The sequence below is a fragment of the Phocoena phocoena genome, chromosome 6 (genome assembly GCF_963924675.1).
Source record: "Phocoena phocoena chromosome 6, mPhoPho1.1, whole genome shotgun sequence".
Lineage (NCBI taxonomy): Eukaryota > Metazoa > Chordata > Mammalia > Artiodactyla > Phocoenidae > Phocoena > Phocoena phocoena.
The window spans coordinates 3,180,838-3,197,873 of NC_089224.1; the positions used below are offsets into that span (position 1 = coordinate 3,180,838).

Here is a 17,036-nt window from a genome sequence, read left to right on the forward strand (position 1 = left end):
TATAATATTTAATTATAATTGGTATTTTGACTCAGTTTTGTTCAGTGAGCCAGAATTGTGTAGTTATTGATCTTCCAAAGTGTAATAAATGAAAGAATCGTTCTCTGCAGAGCAGCAAGTGGGCATCCACTTTGTGATGAGCGCCGCGCGGCGAGCGGTACAGAAAGAAATGTGAGCGTGGGCCCTCCCCTCACGAGACGCGGGTCGGGGGACAAGGCCTGCGCTGGTTAAACAGGAGCACCGCACGGGACGATGGGCCCCAGCGCCGGAGCGTCGTCATGGGCCCTGCGGGGATCCAGAGGGAGGGTGGCGGCAGGGGCTCTGGAAGAGGAGCAGGGTTGGAAGGAGCTGCCTTTGTTGAAGAGGAGAGTGGTGTGCAGGCAGTGGGGTCGGGACGGGTGAACTCGGCACGCGGGGGGCTTTGGAGAGCCTGACAGTGTTGGAGTAGAGAGTGCGTTTTGGGCACCTTGGGAAGGAAAGGTGGATTGGTGAGAAGGAGGCAGTGACTTATGTCAGGATGAATTTCTATTTGGAATCGGTCAGGTCCGTGGCAGGGTTGTGGCTTTGCCATTTTTAGTGGGATGATTTTGGGAAAATTCCTTTACTGCTTGATTTTTATCTTTCTTATCTTTAGAATGGAAATAACAACTGCTTATTTCCTACAGTTGTTTTTGAGGATTATGTAAAATAAAATGCATATAAAGCTGTTAGCACAGTGCCTGGTAAGATACGTGCTTGGTTAAAAAAATAAAAGCCTCTGTAAAGCACCTAGGGCATCCCTGGCATAGTGCAGATACCCAATATATAGTAGGTTCTTTCTCCCTTCTATTTTTAGGTTAAAAAACAGAAAGGAAGAGCTTTAGCTTCACACAGTATCAACTGACAAGCCCTGGTAGGTTTTTGAGCAAAGGAGCAACATGGTGAAAGTAGCACTTAGGGAAGATTAACCTGGGGACATGGCTTATAAAGTGGATGGAAGGTAATGGGGCCCGCAGTCAGGGAGGTTAGATGAAACAGTGTTCAAATTCAGGAGCCGAGACTTGAGGGTCTGACTAGGTGGGTAATAGTGAGAATACTGAGAAAGGAGCCCCTAGATAGATGTTTGCAGAGCACATCAGCTAGGACTAGGTGAGAGTCTAGATGTTGGGATACAGTAAAGGGATGAACCAGGAGTGGCCACTGGGTTGTCAGGAGGAGTGTGTTGTCTGGTCCTGGAGTTGGGGGCCGGGATGGGAGCTCTCTGGGGGAGAAGAGGGGTTTGGCTTTGAGTGTGTGGTGGTTTCTGCGACCGTGGGTCCCCCAGAGTCTTCACAGTTGGAAATGAGACCAGCGTAGCCGGAAGATAAGGTGTGGGTAGCCAGAGACATGGGACAGACACAGCGTGGGTGGAGGGGCCTGGGTCAGGGAGGCCTCAGCAAAGAGCAGGGTTCACAGTGGTGATCTGGGAGGTACCCGGAACAGTTCAGGTGAGCTTTCTAAGTGGGGCATTACGCTGTTAACAGAAACCGCAACGCGTCAGAGTGTTTTATTCATTTTGAAGAGATTTAGAGGGGAGAAATGTATTAATTTAATATTCTACCCACGAGTTTAATTTGTAAATTGGTAGTAAGCAAACTAACTATGATGTGCTTCACCAAGTTCTTGAAGAATTAATTGTAAGCTTTTATAGCGGTGAAATTATGTCTTTGTGATAGCAGTAAACCAAAATGGCAAACTGTGTTAGTTGGTCAGCTGTGATTTTTTTGTCTGAAGTAAGCCAGTTTTAAAATGTTATTTTAATAGTCTTCTGTGTTATGAACAAAGAAGATTGGTTTCTCTAGATCTTATTAAAATAGCGATGATCCTTTTCACTAAGTTCTGTTTATAATTTGTGACCGACCGCCTGCCTAGTGCAGACATTCTACCACCGTGGATTGATGAGGACCCTGCCCTTCCTGACCTGTGGTCTTATTTTTTCAGGTGGTGTGACAAGGATGACTGTGTCCCTGGTGGTCATTGTTTTTGAGCTCACTGGAGGCTTGGAGTATATTGTTCCCCTGATGGCCGCAGTAATGACCAGTAAATGGGTTGGAGATGCCTTTGGGAGGGAAGGCATTTATGAAGCTCACATCCGGCTGAATGGATACCCTTTCTTGGATGCAAAAGAAGAATTCACTCATACCACCCTGGCTGCCGATGTCATGAGACCTCGGAGGAGTGACCCTCCCCTGGCCGTCCTGACCCAGGACAACATGACCGTGGATGACATAGAAAACATGATTAACGAGACCAGCTACAACGGCTTTCCTGTCATAATGTCCAAAGAGTCTCAGAGATTAGTGGGATTTGCCCTCAGAAGAGACCTGACAATTGCAATAGGTACCCTTTTAAAGAACTACACACACATATACGTCTACCTACGGCTCTGTCTGTTGGTATCTAGATACCTAGGTGGACGAGTATAAATATGTAATAGATTTCTGAAAGAAAGGAAAGCTATAAAATTTAATTGGTTGGGTTCGTGGGGACAAGTGGTGTATTTTATGTCTCGTAATATCTTAGGTTCTTTAGGAAAGGAATTTACCCTTCCGTGGGATGTTTTCCAGCTAAATACTGTTTTATCTTTTGATTTGGCATTGTTATCAGGGACTGGAGTCCGGCTCTTTCTTTTCTCACTCAGATAAGTCTTGTTAACTTGACAATATTCATAATAGCGTGTTACATAAGGCCTTAGTAACTGCCGAGGCATACAGCTAAATACCTTCTTGTAGTTAATAAAGTTGGCTTATTTGAATGCAAGTTACTGAAAACTCCATCATCTTTGGTCTGTCTCATGTCAGATCCATAGGGTTTTGCTTTTTCAATTTTTGGATGTAGATTTACAGTATTAACTTGTAATATATAGTTTAAAGCAGCGGTCCCCAACCTTTTTGGCACCAGGGACCGGTTTCATGGAAAACGGTTCCTCCATGGATGGGGCGGGTGAGTAGGGGTGGAGGATGGCTCAGGCAGTGATGCGAGCAATGGGGAGTGGCCGATGAAGCTTCGCTGGCTTGCCCATCGCTCACCTCCTGCCGCGCGGCTTGGTTGCTAACAGGCCACGCGCCGGTACCGGTCCGTGGCCCAGGGGTTGGGGACCCCTGTGATAGAGGGTATTTTCGTCCAGCCATTGCCTTGATACTCCTGGTGTTCAGTAGAGGACTCGGAGCTGAAAATGTAGAGCGTTCAGCCTGTCCCCAAAGGTCATTCCTGTGAGCCCGTCACCTCCCTCCAACTTACCTCTGTGGCCAAAGGGTTGTAAAATATTTCAGTTCTTGAGCCATTTGAAGAGGGAAGCCTAGATGGTGCAGATGGGCAGCATATCTCAAGGCAAACTGGAAGCTCTCCGTTTACAAGAGCTATTCAAGCAAAAAGAAGAAAGAAAGAATAGAAAAGAGCCTATGCAGAATATCCAGTTCAGCTAAGGAAAAGGCTGCAGCTTTGGGAGACTTGCTCAAAGCCTAGCATTCCCTTGAGCTAATAGACTGGTAGCTGTCCGAGTGGGCGGAGTGTGTGTTAGATGTGGCGGCGTTCAAGTGTTTTAGCCTCTGAGCCGTCACCACGGCCGACCTACAGTCGGAGAAGAGTTTCGCTGTCCACATTTTGTTCATTACGTTGTAATAGTAAGCAAAAAAGAAAAGGGTCAGAATTTTGGAATTTATGTAGAAATTTAAAGGAAAAAAAGCCCAGGTTTTTAAAAGATAAAGTGGTAAAGTTAAGAATTATTTATATTCCCATTGATTCTGTGGACATATTTTTAAAAGTTGATTTTATTACTGTCCTGAGAAATAGAACATTGGGGATAGCAGGTAATGTCAGTTTAAGGGAAATAGGGGTACTTTAGATATGTGAAATAGCAACTCATGTCATCAGAAGGGTTAGTCACAGCGTGATTTTCTTTAACACACCTTAAATATTTGCCAGCATATATTTTGGTAAAGTTTTAGTTTTTGAATGGGAGAAATAGACCTGTACACTAGAGTTTTGTATATAATATGTAGTTTATCGATATTTATATAAAATAGTTTATCAAAGGACCGAAAGGAATGCTTGAATAAATTGTGAACTATATACTATGTCTGGGGGTGGAAAACTCAAGATTTTAAAAGAGCAGTTTTCTCCAAATTTATTTATAAACTCGGCATTAAATTTTATGTTATATCGTTAAAAATCTTTTTTTATTTTATCTTTGGCTGCGTTGGGTGTCTGTTGCTGTGCGTGGGCTTTCTCTAGTTGCGGTGAGCGGGGGCTACTCTTGGTTGCGGCACGCGGGCTTCTCATTGCAGTGGCTTCTCTTGTTGCGGAGCACGGGCTCTGGGGCGTGCGGGCTCCATAGTTGTGGCACGCAGGCTCAGTATTTGTGGCTCACAGGCTCTAGAGCACAGGCTCAGTAGTTGTGGCGCACGGGCTTAGTTGCTCCACGGCATGTGGGATCTTCCCGGACCAGGGCTGGTACCCGTGTCCCCTGCATCGGCAGGCGGGTTCTTAACCACTGTGCCACCAGGGAAGTCCCTTTTTTTAGTTTGTATGTAGATAGTACATTCACATAGTTCAAATTTGAGAAGATTAAAAGTTTATAGTGATGAATTGCCATACAGAGAAAGAAAAAAAAAAAGGTATATAATGAAAAATCTCTCACCCATGACCTCGTAATCCCCAGTTTAGCTCCGTAGGCAACTGTCTCCTTGGCTTCTTATGTTTTCTGTAGCTATCATTCTCTGCCTGTGTAAGTAAGTGTATACATTTTCTCCTTTTTTATAAAGCAAGTCATAGCGTGCTACCCAATACGTGCTGTTCTGTGTCTTGTTTTTTTCACTAAACAATGTTTTTTTGGACATCTTTCCAAATCATTTTATTTTTAACAGCTACACAGTACTCCACTGAGTGGATGTACTGTGGAATACATCATGATTTTTTAAATCCGCTTCCCGCTGATGGACATTTAAGATGTTTTCAGCCTTGCTGTGATAAAAATTGCCACCTCACATATCTGATAACCTTGTGTACTTGACGTTTTGCCTATGCAGATGTAGGGAAGTACTAGAAATGGAATCGCTGGACCAGGGAGTAGTGCATTTGTAATTTTGTAAGGTATTTTCAGATTGCACGAAGTCGTGGTTCTGCCATGGACTCTCACCAGGAGTAGATGACGGTTTACTGTGTTAAAGTTTAGTCCAAATGGAGAGACATTTCTCCTGCATTTTTTTTGTCCAGATGTAAAAGTGAGGCTGAATGCTTTTTTATAGATTTGTTTAAAATGAAGCATATATTTAATACTACATTTATAGTGTGAATTGAATCATCTTTCCTGTTTTCCACCTTAAGGTATAAAAGTGTACTTGCTCCTTTCTGATGACGTGCTGGGAGCTGTGGGTTTTACAGGGAGATTCTTAATGCATGAGAACTCGAATACCATTGACATATTGAACACGATTAGAAAGGTACATGGCGCAGTGACAGTTAGGCTGCTCCCCTCGTTGTACTTTTCTCCTGCCCCCTCAGGAGCTTCTGTTCAGAGTAAAGCTTTAGCTTGTGCACCTGGGAGAGAGGATCTGCTGAAGCTTTTCCCCATGGCAGTATTATTATCAGCCTTAGACTGTGAAACAGCGTTTACTCAACTCAGCTCAGTCCGAACTGCAGTACATGGACCAGCCTTTTGTTTATCTCTTTGTAGGAGTTAAAATTAGCTTTGTACCTGCTCAGGTAGTTGAAACACCATTTTATGAGTATAGAGACCTTTTTGGTTTCTGAAATTAATACAAGTGAAAGATCCCTGGGGGATGTTTTTGGAATCGGTCACTCCCAGGTTTCACAGAGCAACTGTCCTACATGCTAACAGCCCCTCCGTTCCTCCGTTCCCAAGCCATTAGCCTGATGCTTCTACGGGCCAAAAGCAGCTTAACGAGCATTTTTCAGAAGTCATTTATGTCAGTTGCTGGTGGGCTTTCTTCTTCTCCGTGCCCTTCTCATGCTTCCGAGGTGCTTTAGGGGATCCTAGCGCTAGAACGTCACTGACCGTGACAGCACAGTGAAGCAGGGCCTTGCTGGACGGAAGGAGAGGGCCTTGCGGTGTGTGTTTATGAGCTGGGCTCACTGCTCCTGTAGGGCTGGTGCTTGTTATTTTGGCTTACGTATTTTTGTGGCAAAACTCATGTTCAGAATGTGTTCAGTATGACAGATAGGATATTTGTGCACACAGCTTTGGATTCATACTAATGAAGAGCGTAAGCTCTTCCATTTTGCTTGTGTGTTCTCTCCCTTTCGCGGGTTTCCTTCTCCTCCCCACGGTCTCTCCTCTGCCGTTTTCTGTGTCCTGGCCACCTGTTGTCTCACAGTCTGAGAGGTGGCAGAGAGGAAGTAGGCACAGGACAGAAGCACTTGAGGCGGAGCCCCGGAGAGCGGGAATGAACGGAGCCTGTGCAGATAAACCTCGAAAGTCGGTCGGTGTCCGTTACGTGTGTAACTGTACTTTCAACCCACCTCGTGACGCACCTAGAAAGTTAAGCTTGAACATCAGAAAAGAGGAAGAACTAGCCGGTTCACAGGGGTAGGATAGACAACATGGTCCAGGCAAGGATGAGATTCTCTGTGGTCCCGCCTCCAAGGCAGGAGGAGTGGCCCACGGCACAGGCAGGCCTCTTGGGGCTGCGTTCCTGTAGTCAGTGGTGCTCTCGTTACTTGTGTGCCTTTAAAAGCCCGTATTTCCAGTATGCTTCCTTGTCCCCCAAAGTTAGACCACAGCAAAGAAAATTATACCATGATATAATTATACCACCAGTATTTTATTTGCATGAAGATGATTTGTTATTGGTGGATCCTAATTCTGTCTAATTTAAGAAATTGCTAAATGGCTTTTCAGTCCATTTTTTTCTTGGTTAGGAAGATGGGAAAAGAAAGAGGGGACCGAAAGGATGTTTATTTATTGTTTTAAATCTCTGAATAAGCTGGTTGTCCTGAAAACAGAACATACCAAAGAAAACCTACCAGTTTTTAATTTTTGGTCGTCTTTGTCTCTTCAGAGAGTGCCAGAAAAAAACAGGAAGGGATAGTGGGCAGTTCCCGTGTGTGCTTCGCACAGCACACCCCATCCCTCCCAGCGGAGAGTCCCCGGCCACTGAAGCTCCGCAGCATCCTTGACATGAGTCCATTCACGGTCACGGACCACACGCCCATGGAGATCGTGGTGGACATCTTCCGGAAGCTGGGCCTGCGGCAGTGCCTGGTCACACACAACGGGTGAGTGTGCTCGGCCCGGCCGCCGCCAGCCTGCGGGACGCTCTGGGGGAGCCCGGTCAGCCCCATCGCCCTCCCCGGGAGGGGGGTCCTCGGAGTCCCACTTAGCAGCGGCGAGCAGAGTGTCAACTGCCAGGTCTTTGCCAAAACAGGAAGTGACATTTCTCAGGAGCGCTTCGGAGCTGCAGGGAGCCGGGGGGTGTCATGGTGCGGGGTGGGCGGGGCCCGGCTGAGGATGTTTCCCCTCTTAGAGGGCGGCGGAGCCCGCAGCCTGCAGCACCGCGGCACCCTGTTCTCTTTTTGTAAGTATGCCATGGTTATTCATCTCCAGTACAGTAATAGCTTTCTAAATGTTTTGCTGTTTACTCTTTGCTTTATCGTGTAATGAGGGAAATCATATATAATTAAACGAGGTTTGTGAATTAGGTGAAGACCTTTTGCAGACGCTTTGTTTCTGCTTTTCTGTGGTCTCCATCCACACATCTTTTGAATAAGGTGCTGGCCGATGAACACCAGTGCACTTAAAATGTATAAATTGATGTCTCTGCCCTTTGCACGTAGACTGGCCGTGTTTCCCCACGGTAGGAGTGTGGGGAGGTATGGCCTGGCGGGTGTCAGGCAGCGTGGGGACGCACGGCGGGCCCGCCTCGGCGCACGGGCCTCAGCCCGGCGTTGCTTCCCTGCTCCTGGGCTGGCCTCTGCCTCCTGCCCTTTCTCTCCGGGCCCCTTGATCCCTACTGTGTGGCTCTTCCCACTTGGAATCCTCAGACACAGTGTTTTACCTGCAGGCTGATGGCAGCAAGGCTGGACTGTGTGTAGACGGGATGATTCCCCTGTGCTGCGTGAGGCTCTTGGAAACACCGCACGCTTAGAGGACCCAGCGGTTTAACAAACGATCCCGTAGGGACAAAACACACGACCCCTCTGTAGAGAAAGGAGGGAGAGCGAACACCTCCCGATGGGACACCTCCTTCGAGTTTCTCGTTTACCTCTGCGGCCCCCTGCACAGAGGTGGTCGTCAAGGCTGGGGAGGTGTGTCCAGGCACGTGGTCAGCACGGCGTAGCTCAGGGGTCAGGTAGCCTTCCAGCTCGGAAGCCCAGCCTCTTGCTGCTTTACGTGGTGGTTGACCAATAGAGTCTGTCTTCTTTCTTTGTGATTTCTTAAACTACTGTTTTCTGGGACAGTATATTAGCCCATATTGGGTTAGGAACAGAAACAGAAAGCTAGAGAACTCGATCCATGATTGGTGTTTCCACTGTACCACCCAGCTAGGATTAAGTCTAGGTAAGAGGAAATAAATCATTTGAGGGATGCAGCTCTTGATCAAGGGCAGGGAGGCTGACGATCAGATGCCACAGATGCTGATGGGGGAAGAGATGTATGTTGTAAAATAACTGCTTTCTTCTGTTTAGTGTTTAATTTAAAGAGTAATGGTACCAGACTTCATTGTTGAAAAAGCTTAATAAGTACACGCTAAATGGAGTACCTTATCGTGAAGGTTTGGGGTCCTTTTAGTAATGAATGGCTCACTTGGAAGCCTAGCTGAGTGAGTTGGCTTATTAAACGTTGACCTGCTCTGTGTTGCTCTCTGTGCCTGGCGTGGCTTGTCCTCCTGTGTCACAACAAGTGTGGATGTCTTTCTCCAGTCCCGGTGGAGCATGTCACAGGCTGTGTGGGTTCATGCCAGTCGTGCACTCTGCTGACGGAGTTCAGGTTCTCAGCAGCACGGATGCTGGAAAGGAGTGCAGGGGTGGGGGGACAGCTGATGAAGATCTTACCTGATCCCGCCTGTTTGTAAGAAAGCGTGGGGTGGGAGGTGGCTTTTTATGTTTATTGGCCTTGATTATATTTTCCTTACTTCTGTCCTTCAAGGAAAATAGATTGGTAGATAAAAGAAGAAGAGAGCTCATCTCTTCTGCATTTTAGTGGAGAGTCTAACGGTCAGCATGTTACAGTTCATACTGGGTCCTTAGAGGTGGAAAATAACTATGTATTTGGGGAGAAGAAGACCTGAGGAACCTAGACCCTGAGATGCAAGGAGAAAGTGAGACTAGGCGGGTGTCTGTCAGCGTTGAAGATTCCCCACGTTTTGTATTCTGATTAGCAGAATTTCTCAAAATCTTTTAGTCTTGGTGGAACCAGCAGGATGTTAACTAGAATGGCTCAAAAAAGAGGTCCGTGACCATATGCGTTTGTAAAGTGTTGGATTAAATACAGTTGAGGTTCTTTACTGTGGAGCTTCTCAGAGGGGGGTGAACAGCAAACTTGGTTTTCCAAACGTGCACCCGTTAGGGGAGGAAAACGGGAGCAGAGGAACTCCTGGAACTCGTGTTTCTTGGAAACCAATATTGATACTTTGGGAAGATGCTGGGTCATGCCTTGTTTACTCTGACGTCATTGTTCGCCCCCCACCACCACCTCCAGGGAACAGAAAATTGTTTCCTAGTGAATCACATTTTGCATTGATTTTCCTTGCACTTCTGAAAGTAATAAAGCAGCACTGAATTTGCCCTTGTTACTCTCAAATCTCTTTTCTCCAGTAACTAAAGAAAGGAAATATGTGTATTTCCTCCTTTTTAGGGCTGTTACTTGGTAAATACGAAGATTACTTTAGAAGTCTGTAAATTTGCCATTGTGTCTTTAATAAATTCGTGACTGTCCTCACTGTGTACCTTGCAGTTTGCCAGAGGTTACTAACATATTAACTGAAATTAATCATTGTATGTAACTGGGCAGAAAAGAATGAGTAAGAACTAAGCTGCGATTCTTTTACTGAATTGTCAGGATACTCATGTTTCTTGATTCCAGCTATAAATGCAAGTGAATTGATGGTTTTTGTCTGTTTTATCTCACACATTTAGTCAGAGAAGAACATCTACTGAGTTAGTGTTTATTTTATGTAGTGCATTTTTTGAGCCTTTTGGAGGGAAACTGGCTCCCACGCTGTGAGAACTGTTCAGTTAGTTTGTCTTTGTTCTTAAGGAAAAGTACGTTATTTTAAAACATAATGAGAAAACATTAGCAAAGCACCTGTTCCTGCCTTTCCCATTCCCTACCCTCCGTTTGCTGCCCCGCCCCAGCACCCCCTAGTGACTGCTTCATAACTGACGTCGGTGGGGGACCAGAGCCTTTGACGGAACGAGGCCCCCTGTGACTTCTCCAGGAAGTCAGGATGGTCTGAGGCAGCGCCATACAGAGCTGACTTAACCGGAGCACAGGGACATCCAGTCACCCGGAAGGGCACGCTGGCTGGGCTTTCAGAATTCAAAGATGAAAGCTTTTTAGGGTTCTTGACATTCGCTGTCTGTATTGCCATACATCGTGGTTGAAGTCATTCACTTCCATTATAAAGCCAGTTACCAGAATTTTGTTTTAATGATTAAAAAGCAGTTGAATTATTTTCAAGTACCCTCATGAGAATTTGTTCATCATCTTGCTTGATGTTATAATAATGATATTAACCGAGAAATAATCATTATTTAGAGAAAAGTGTATCAAATCAAAAAATCATTTTTATTAAGCTTATTTTAAGAAGCAGAATTCGGCAGGTCCTGAAAATCGGGGAGCGCATGTATTAGTCAGCTTTATTTAGTGTGTGTTTTTTTTCATTTTAATTCCAAGTAATAGTCACGGGGTTTCTTAAGGAGGCCAGAGCCTGAGGAGCCCGGGCCGCCTCTGCCTTTTCCGCGGCGGGGTGGGCCCAGCGAGGAGGGCCGCGGGCGACATTGCAGCCATGAGAGGAGCGCTCTCCTCTGTGGGAAGAACGCTGCAAATGCAACTCCTTTCAGAGTTTCGTAGCTGTGATAGATGTTGTTTCTTTGTACTTTTTTGTAGTCATCGTCATTGTGTGCTTTTGACTTTTAATTTAAAAAGGATAACCACCCGCCAGTGTTTCAAATAGGATCATGTCACTTTGGAAAGTCAGTAGAATTCATGCGGTGGGACCTGGGATTTCAGATCATTTTTGTGTCTGTTTTCCTGAAGCTCATGAAAGCATTCTTATGGTTCATGTTTTAATTTTTTCTCGCATTCTCTATCATTATGATTGGAAGCTCCTCCCGCCTAAGTTCTCCCGCAGTCATTAGCATCACGTGGTCTGTTGCAGGAGCGTCTTGGGGATCATCACCAAGAAGAACACGGTAGCGCACCTGGAGGAGCTGACGCGGCGCGCCGAGCCCCTGGTGATCACGCAGCTGCCCCCCAGACCTGGGGGTGGGGGGCGTGCTGTGACGTGACCGGGCACACGCCGCCAGGCCGCCGGGGCCGAGGCGGGAACCTGGGGGCTGTGACCCTCCCGCCCCCGCACGCCCGCAGTCTGTCCGCGAGGCTGGGGGCGTGTCCAGGCCCCACCGTAGGGAGGGCCAGCGGGTCCCGCCTCCCGTCAGGGTCTTTCCTTGGATTTGGGGCCGTAGGCAGTGTGGTCGGCGGGCGAGTGAACCCTCTGGGACGTTCTTGCGGCAAATACGTGCCCTCGAGGACAGCCCGCTCTGCTTACAGGGTCCCCCAGCCCCACCCCGTCTCTGTCTTGTTCCCTGGTCTTTGGCCGTCTTGTGGGGACTCTGGCTCAGACGTGGTTGTCACCGGCCTCCGTTCTCTGCCGTACCCGCAGAGTCCTGGGGCGTGGGCCCCGGTGCCCTTCGCAGGCTGTTTCTAGAACGCTGTCAGCAGCTTTGAGAGCCATGTGCGGTGGTTCTCACTGGCTCTCTGTCCCAGTGGGGTGATGACCGGAGATGATTTTGAATCATCTGTTAAGTGGCCTGGCTTAGGCAGTTACTGCCTGGAACTGCCTCGCCCTGCAGTTGCCATCCCTCCGTGAGGCCTGTCCCAGTCCAGCACCGATCAGGCACCCCTGTTGTGCGCTAACCCTTCACAAGTGTTCCATGCATCCTTTTTAAAAAAAAAGCTACTAACCAGAATAGTAAGTAGCTACCCATCCATTCTGCTTTCTGCTTCATCTATAATCATCTTTTAGGACTCCTTCTTGACGTTTTCGCCTATCTTTCAGTGTAAGCATTAACAACTCAGACTTTCATAAAAGCACCGTATCTTAACTTTTTTGACCAAAATCAAAAACGGAAGACATTGATGACCGTACTAGAAATTTGGGTTGTCTCAGAGATTTATCCTTGGGATTCTGAAGTTTGGGATTGAAATTCTGTGTTGACCATTTTATATGCATTTTTATCTCAATTGTATGTGCTTTCGTGTAGATTCTGCATACAACTGGGCAATCCTTAAGTTATCTTTTTAAAGTTAGTTCATTTTGGCTTTAAAAAAAGCGGAACATTGAGGGGATTTGGTCACCAGACACTTCTTTCTTGATGCGGTGGGAACAAATTTTCCTTCTCAGGTGGGGTCAGCGTCCTTTCCTGTTCTACATCCTCCCGTCTCTGTCCCTTTCTCACTGGCACACGTTACTCAGAGTGGCTGTGCTTCAGGGGGGCCCAGTCCTCAGTCTCGGGGAAAGGACACCGAGCTGTTAGTGACGTCGTACTCGCTATATCCAAGGATGGGTGCTGGGTATTTAATTATCTTTACCAGTAAAATGCTTTTAGAAAATACAGAATCAGGCTGTTTGCTTTGCTCTGCTCCTGTCAACAAAAAGGGTTTAGCTGTGGATTTAGCTCCTCTTTTCTTTTCCTTTTAATTTTAACGGCAACCTTCTGTTTATCCTTTTCAGACGCCTCCTTGGTATCATCACAAAAAAAGATATCCTCCGTCATATGGCCCAGACGGCAAACCAAGACCCCGCGTCCATAATGTTCAACTGAGCCCCGTGACGTCAGAGGGAGAGGAGGCCGGGGAGGAGGCCCGCCTGCTGAGCAGCACCGCGCTTTAACCCCCTTCAGAAAAGGAAGTAGAAAAGCCGGGCTGCTGCAACATGGTTTGCAGTACTGCTGGTGGAATGGAGGAGTTGTTTGGGGAGGGAAAGGAGAGAGAGAAGGAGGCGAGTGAGTATCTCCCATCCCACGAGGGGGCCACGTGGTGTGCTGTCTGCGCTGGGTGCGCTCAGCCCGGGGTGTGGCCTGGGCCTCCCTCCACGGGGAGGGCGGCCGAGCCTGACCCCGGCCCCCGGCCCGCTCTCCAGCACCGCAGAGACGTGCCTGTTTCAGGAGGGATCCCTCTGAATCGAGCCATCTCTAAGACTGCAAGGTCTTGCCCTTTTTTAATCAAAACTTTTCTGTTTAACTCATGAAGTGTACAGTTAGAGCATTACCTTTCTGCATTCCGGATGAGCTCCCTCTCCCCGCCGCCCCTTCTCGCGCTCTAACAAAGCCTCTGTAAGTTTGTGTGCCCTTTGGAAGCAGTCCTTTCTCATATTGAGATGTACTGAGGTTGTACTGAGGTTTCACACAGAAGAAGGGAGTGTTTCTTGTGCCCTTAACCCCGTAGTTTGCCCCATCCCGAGATGCTGGGTGCAGTCACGTGTGCGCCGACAGGGGCCCATGGCACCGGGAAGACCTCCACGGAGGAGAAATGAGCTCTCGCTCGGGTGCCGTGTGGTTCAGAACCAACAACGGTGAACTTGACTTGTGAGGATAAACAGTTTTCTTTTTTGCTTTTTTTTCCGCCCCTCTCTGACTTTATGGATAACGTGACCTGGTCGTATGCAGATTTTGTTTCTAAAACTCCTATAATACACAAGTACTGTTGAGCGTAAGGAGACAAGATGCTGCTGCTTTGACAGTGACGAGAAGGAAGAATTCTGTTTAGCTGCAGCTGGTATGAGTTGCATGTTTAAACACTGGAATTTTCTTTTTCTTGAAATTAGATCAGTCTTTTTCTTTTCTTTTCTTTCCTCAAGGTGTTTTACTGCTGACGCTGAAGAAGAAATGTAATTCATAACTTGCACTAAATGTATATTTCTTTCTTAAAAATTTACCATTCTTATTTATATTTTTATGGATTAAAATTTATAAAATACAGATCAGTTAATATCGCACTTAAGTAATTTTACCTTTTTAATGTGATTTTTGTAGACTAATTCAGACTTAGAAATATGGAGATACGAACAAAGTTTACAGTGGGAACAAGGGTTTAAGATGTGGTTATGGTTATTTCTCTGCGATCAGATGTGTACGGAAACCTTTTCTGATCTTTCACTGCCATCCCCTGGGTTGTCTTCTGACCTGTCCATTTTGACTCATTAACTGGAAGCTGAAACACTACATATTATTTTGCAGATTAAAACCAAAAGTTAAACACTGTTAACCTTTAAAAGAAAAATGAAATGAAAACAGTAGAATTGCAGAGGTGGCAGTTAAAACGTTAATCTGAACAGAACCTGTGAATCTTTGCATAGGTCGCGTCCAGGTGTCCAGTGACGTTTTGAATCCACACTGCGCTTTTTTGCAGGATGAGTTGAAAATACACTGGGATGTGTTTGGAATTGTGGGTTTTGGAAATATCTGACTTAATCGTGGTCTTAATTCACTATTGGCAAAGGCAGTTTATTTGAAGCACTGGCCTAAAAATTCTGGATTATGTATTTTTGGAGGCGAAAATGAATTTTTACGGGCACATTTTCTGAAACATAACTGGCAATGAGCTGTTTTTACATTTTAGCAGTGGTTCTTCACTTCCTGGTTCTTAATATATCTGTAAGATCTGTGAGATCACGGAAGATCTTTACGGTCTGCAAGGTTTATAAGATCATGAGGCCAGATTAGAGTGACAGTTGAGAGTTGAGCAAAATGTTAGGAATTTCGTGAGACCTTCTGAGTTTTGCTGTCTGCCTGCAGTTAGTGTTTTGTCCCCGTTCCTCCCCCCTTGGCCGCCTCCAGGCTTTCTTCCTGGTGTCTGGAGGGCAGTCCTTCCTGAATGATGGTCCTGTGCGTCTCCTCTCGACCTGTCATCCGTGCGTTTGCCCCCCGAGAGGCGCGGCCTCGCGAAGTCACACGTGGCGTGGATTCTGTCTCCCACGTTTCCTTTCCGATTTCAGGTCCTGCTTCAGAGACTGACATCTCGGGCGGATGTTGATTTTCTTCTCGGTGTGTCTGCCCTGCTTGAGACAGGGGAGGGGGGCCGTGTCTCCAGTGTGCTCGTGGTTGTCTGCGTCACTCTGTTCCACTTTTCCTTTTGGTACGTTGGGGTGTGTCTGCTTTTCAGCCAAAGGAGGGAACACTGGAGACCATGAGATCGATGTGCCTGGCTCATTGGCGAACAGATTGACCGATGTGGGTGGAGCGCCTCATTTGAGTACCCTTTTAGAGAAGGTATGATGAGAATGGGCAAGGGTGTCAGCATCTCTTCTTAATCAGCATTGTTTTCAGTTTTGGCTCATGAAGAATGCTTAGTTTGTTAATCTGTGATGTTGCCTAGAGCTGTATTTATCCGTTTTTATTTATACTCATGTAGTAAAGCTGCATATCATTACAGTAAAAATGGTTACTGTGATGAGTCAATCAGAAACTCTATTAAAATCTGTATGACAGTGTGTGGTTTGGCCTTTGATTCCCTCTGTCACCGTCCCCGCGGTCACAGCCGTGGTTCAGCCGAGGCGCCCGGCGCGCAGCCTCGAAGGTGGGGGAGGGTCGTCCCGCGTCTCTCGCGTTACAGGGCCGGTGCTGCCCTTTGCAAGCAGGAGCGACAGGGGGACAGACGCTGGGGTAACAGCGGGTGGACGTACCAGCGATGCGGTCGGCGGCGTCTGCGGGCCCGCAGAGAGATGGCTCTCAGTTTGCTGTCACACCCCTGAAAGGAGACGCGTGAGTCAGCGGCACCGTGTGCTTTTAAGAACGAGTGTGGAGGTTTGCTGACAGAGCTGCCTGCGAGGAGGTGGTGACGGGTGCGCTGTGGAAAGGCCTCCGAGGTGTCCGGCGGGAGGAGCCCGGTCCCCACGCGCCCGGTGGGCCTTGTGTCATCGCTCTCGCGTGCTGTGCACTCGACACGTGTTGAGCACCGACTGTGTGCTCAGCGCTGCTCCCTGCTCCCGAGGCCTCCGGGCACGCAGGGTGTCAGATGCTGACACGTGTCAGGGGGCGCTGTGGTGGTTGCTGAGCACGTGTGTTGACGCGATCCCGGGGACCGCGCGCTGTCCCGGCCGGTGACTCGGGCAGAAATCCCCCGGCTCGGAGGGTCGGGGGGACACGAGCCACGGGGGGCGGGGATGCTGGTCGTGTCCGAGGGGCAGGGTTACTCGTGAGCGCGCCGTGGGGGCTGCAGGCTGACGCAGTTCCCCGCTGGGGGAGGAGCCACGCTGAGCACGCGTCCAGAGGCGGGAGCCCCGGCAGGTGCGGACAGCAGGTGGGGGACGGGGCTGGGGGCGGGGCGGGAGAGGAGCAGCAGGGTGGGCGGGGCAGGCGTCCGGCCGCTCTGTGGGTCCAGACGGCGGGGCGGGGCGGGGCGAGGGGGGGTCGCTCCTGAGGCTTGGCCTGCGGGGCGGGGCGTGCGGACCCTCGGGACGTGCAGGGCTGGAGCAGGGTGTCGGCCGTCTGGTCTCCCGGGCTTTGGGCCAGGGAGCTCGGAGCACCGGCTGGGTTGGGCCAGGGCGTCCGGTGGGCGGTTGTGTGTCTGAGGTCCGTGTTCTGTTCGCGACGCAGGCCTGACCTGAGCCTCCTCGTGGGGCAGGACAAGGCCACCGTGGGGTCGAGCGGTCAGGGCAGCATGAGGCCGGGTGCAGAGGCCCCTCGTGGGAGAGGTGGGCCTCCGGGGCGCGTGAGTCACGGTCGCCGACAGGTGAAGTCAGGACGAGTCGGCCCCGTGGACGTCACTGATGCTTTGGCCGGGGCAGGTTCAGCGTGATCGGGCGGCCGCAGTGTGACTGGAGGGAGTTCTGCAGAGA

The 17,036-nt window shown here is 48.4% G+C and overlaps 1 protein-coding gene across 4 annotated transcripts in view; it reads left to right on the top strand.

The window, feature by feature from the left end:
* Positions 1-13,091, top strand: part of CLCN3 (chloride voltage-gated channel 3) — a 69,437-nt gene extending 56,346 nt beyond the window's left edge. For 3 of the 4 annotated variants that reach the window (XM_065879670.1, XM_065879673.1, XM_065879671.1), the window contains 3 exons: positions 1,960-2,358; positions 7,038-7,254; positions 12,933-13,023. In XM_065879670.1, the coding sequence (XP_065735742.1) occupies positions 1,960-2,358; positions 7,038-7,254; positions 12,933-13,023 (707 nt within the window). Of the gene's footprint in view, positions 1-1,959; positions 2,359-7,037; positions 7,255-11,357; positions 11,434-12,932 lie in introns of all 4 variants that reach the window. The other variant, XM_065879669.1, reaches the window with a different exon arrangement.
* Positions 13,092-17,036: the final 3,945 nt, after the last annotated feature.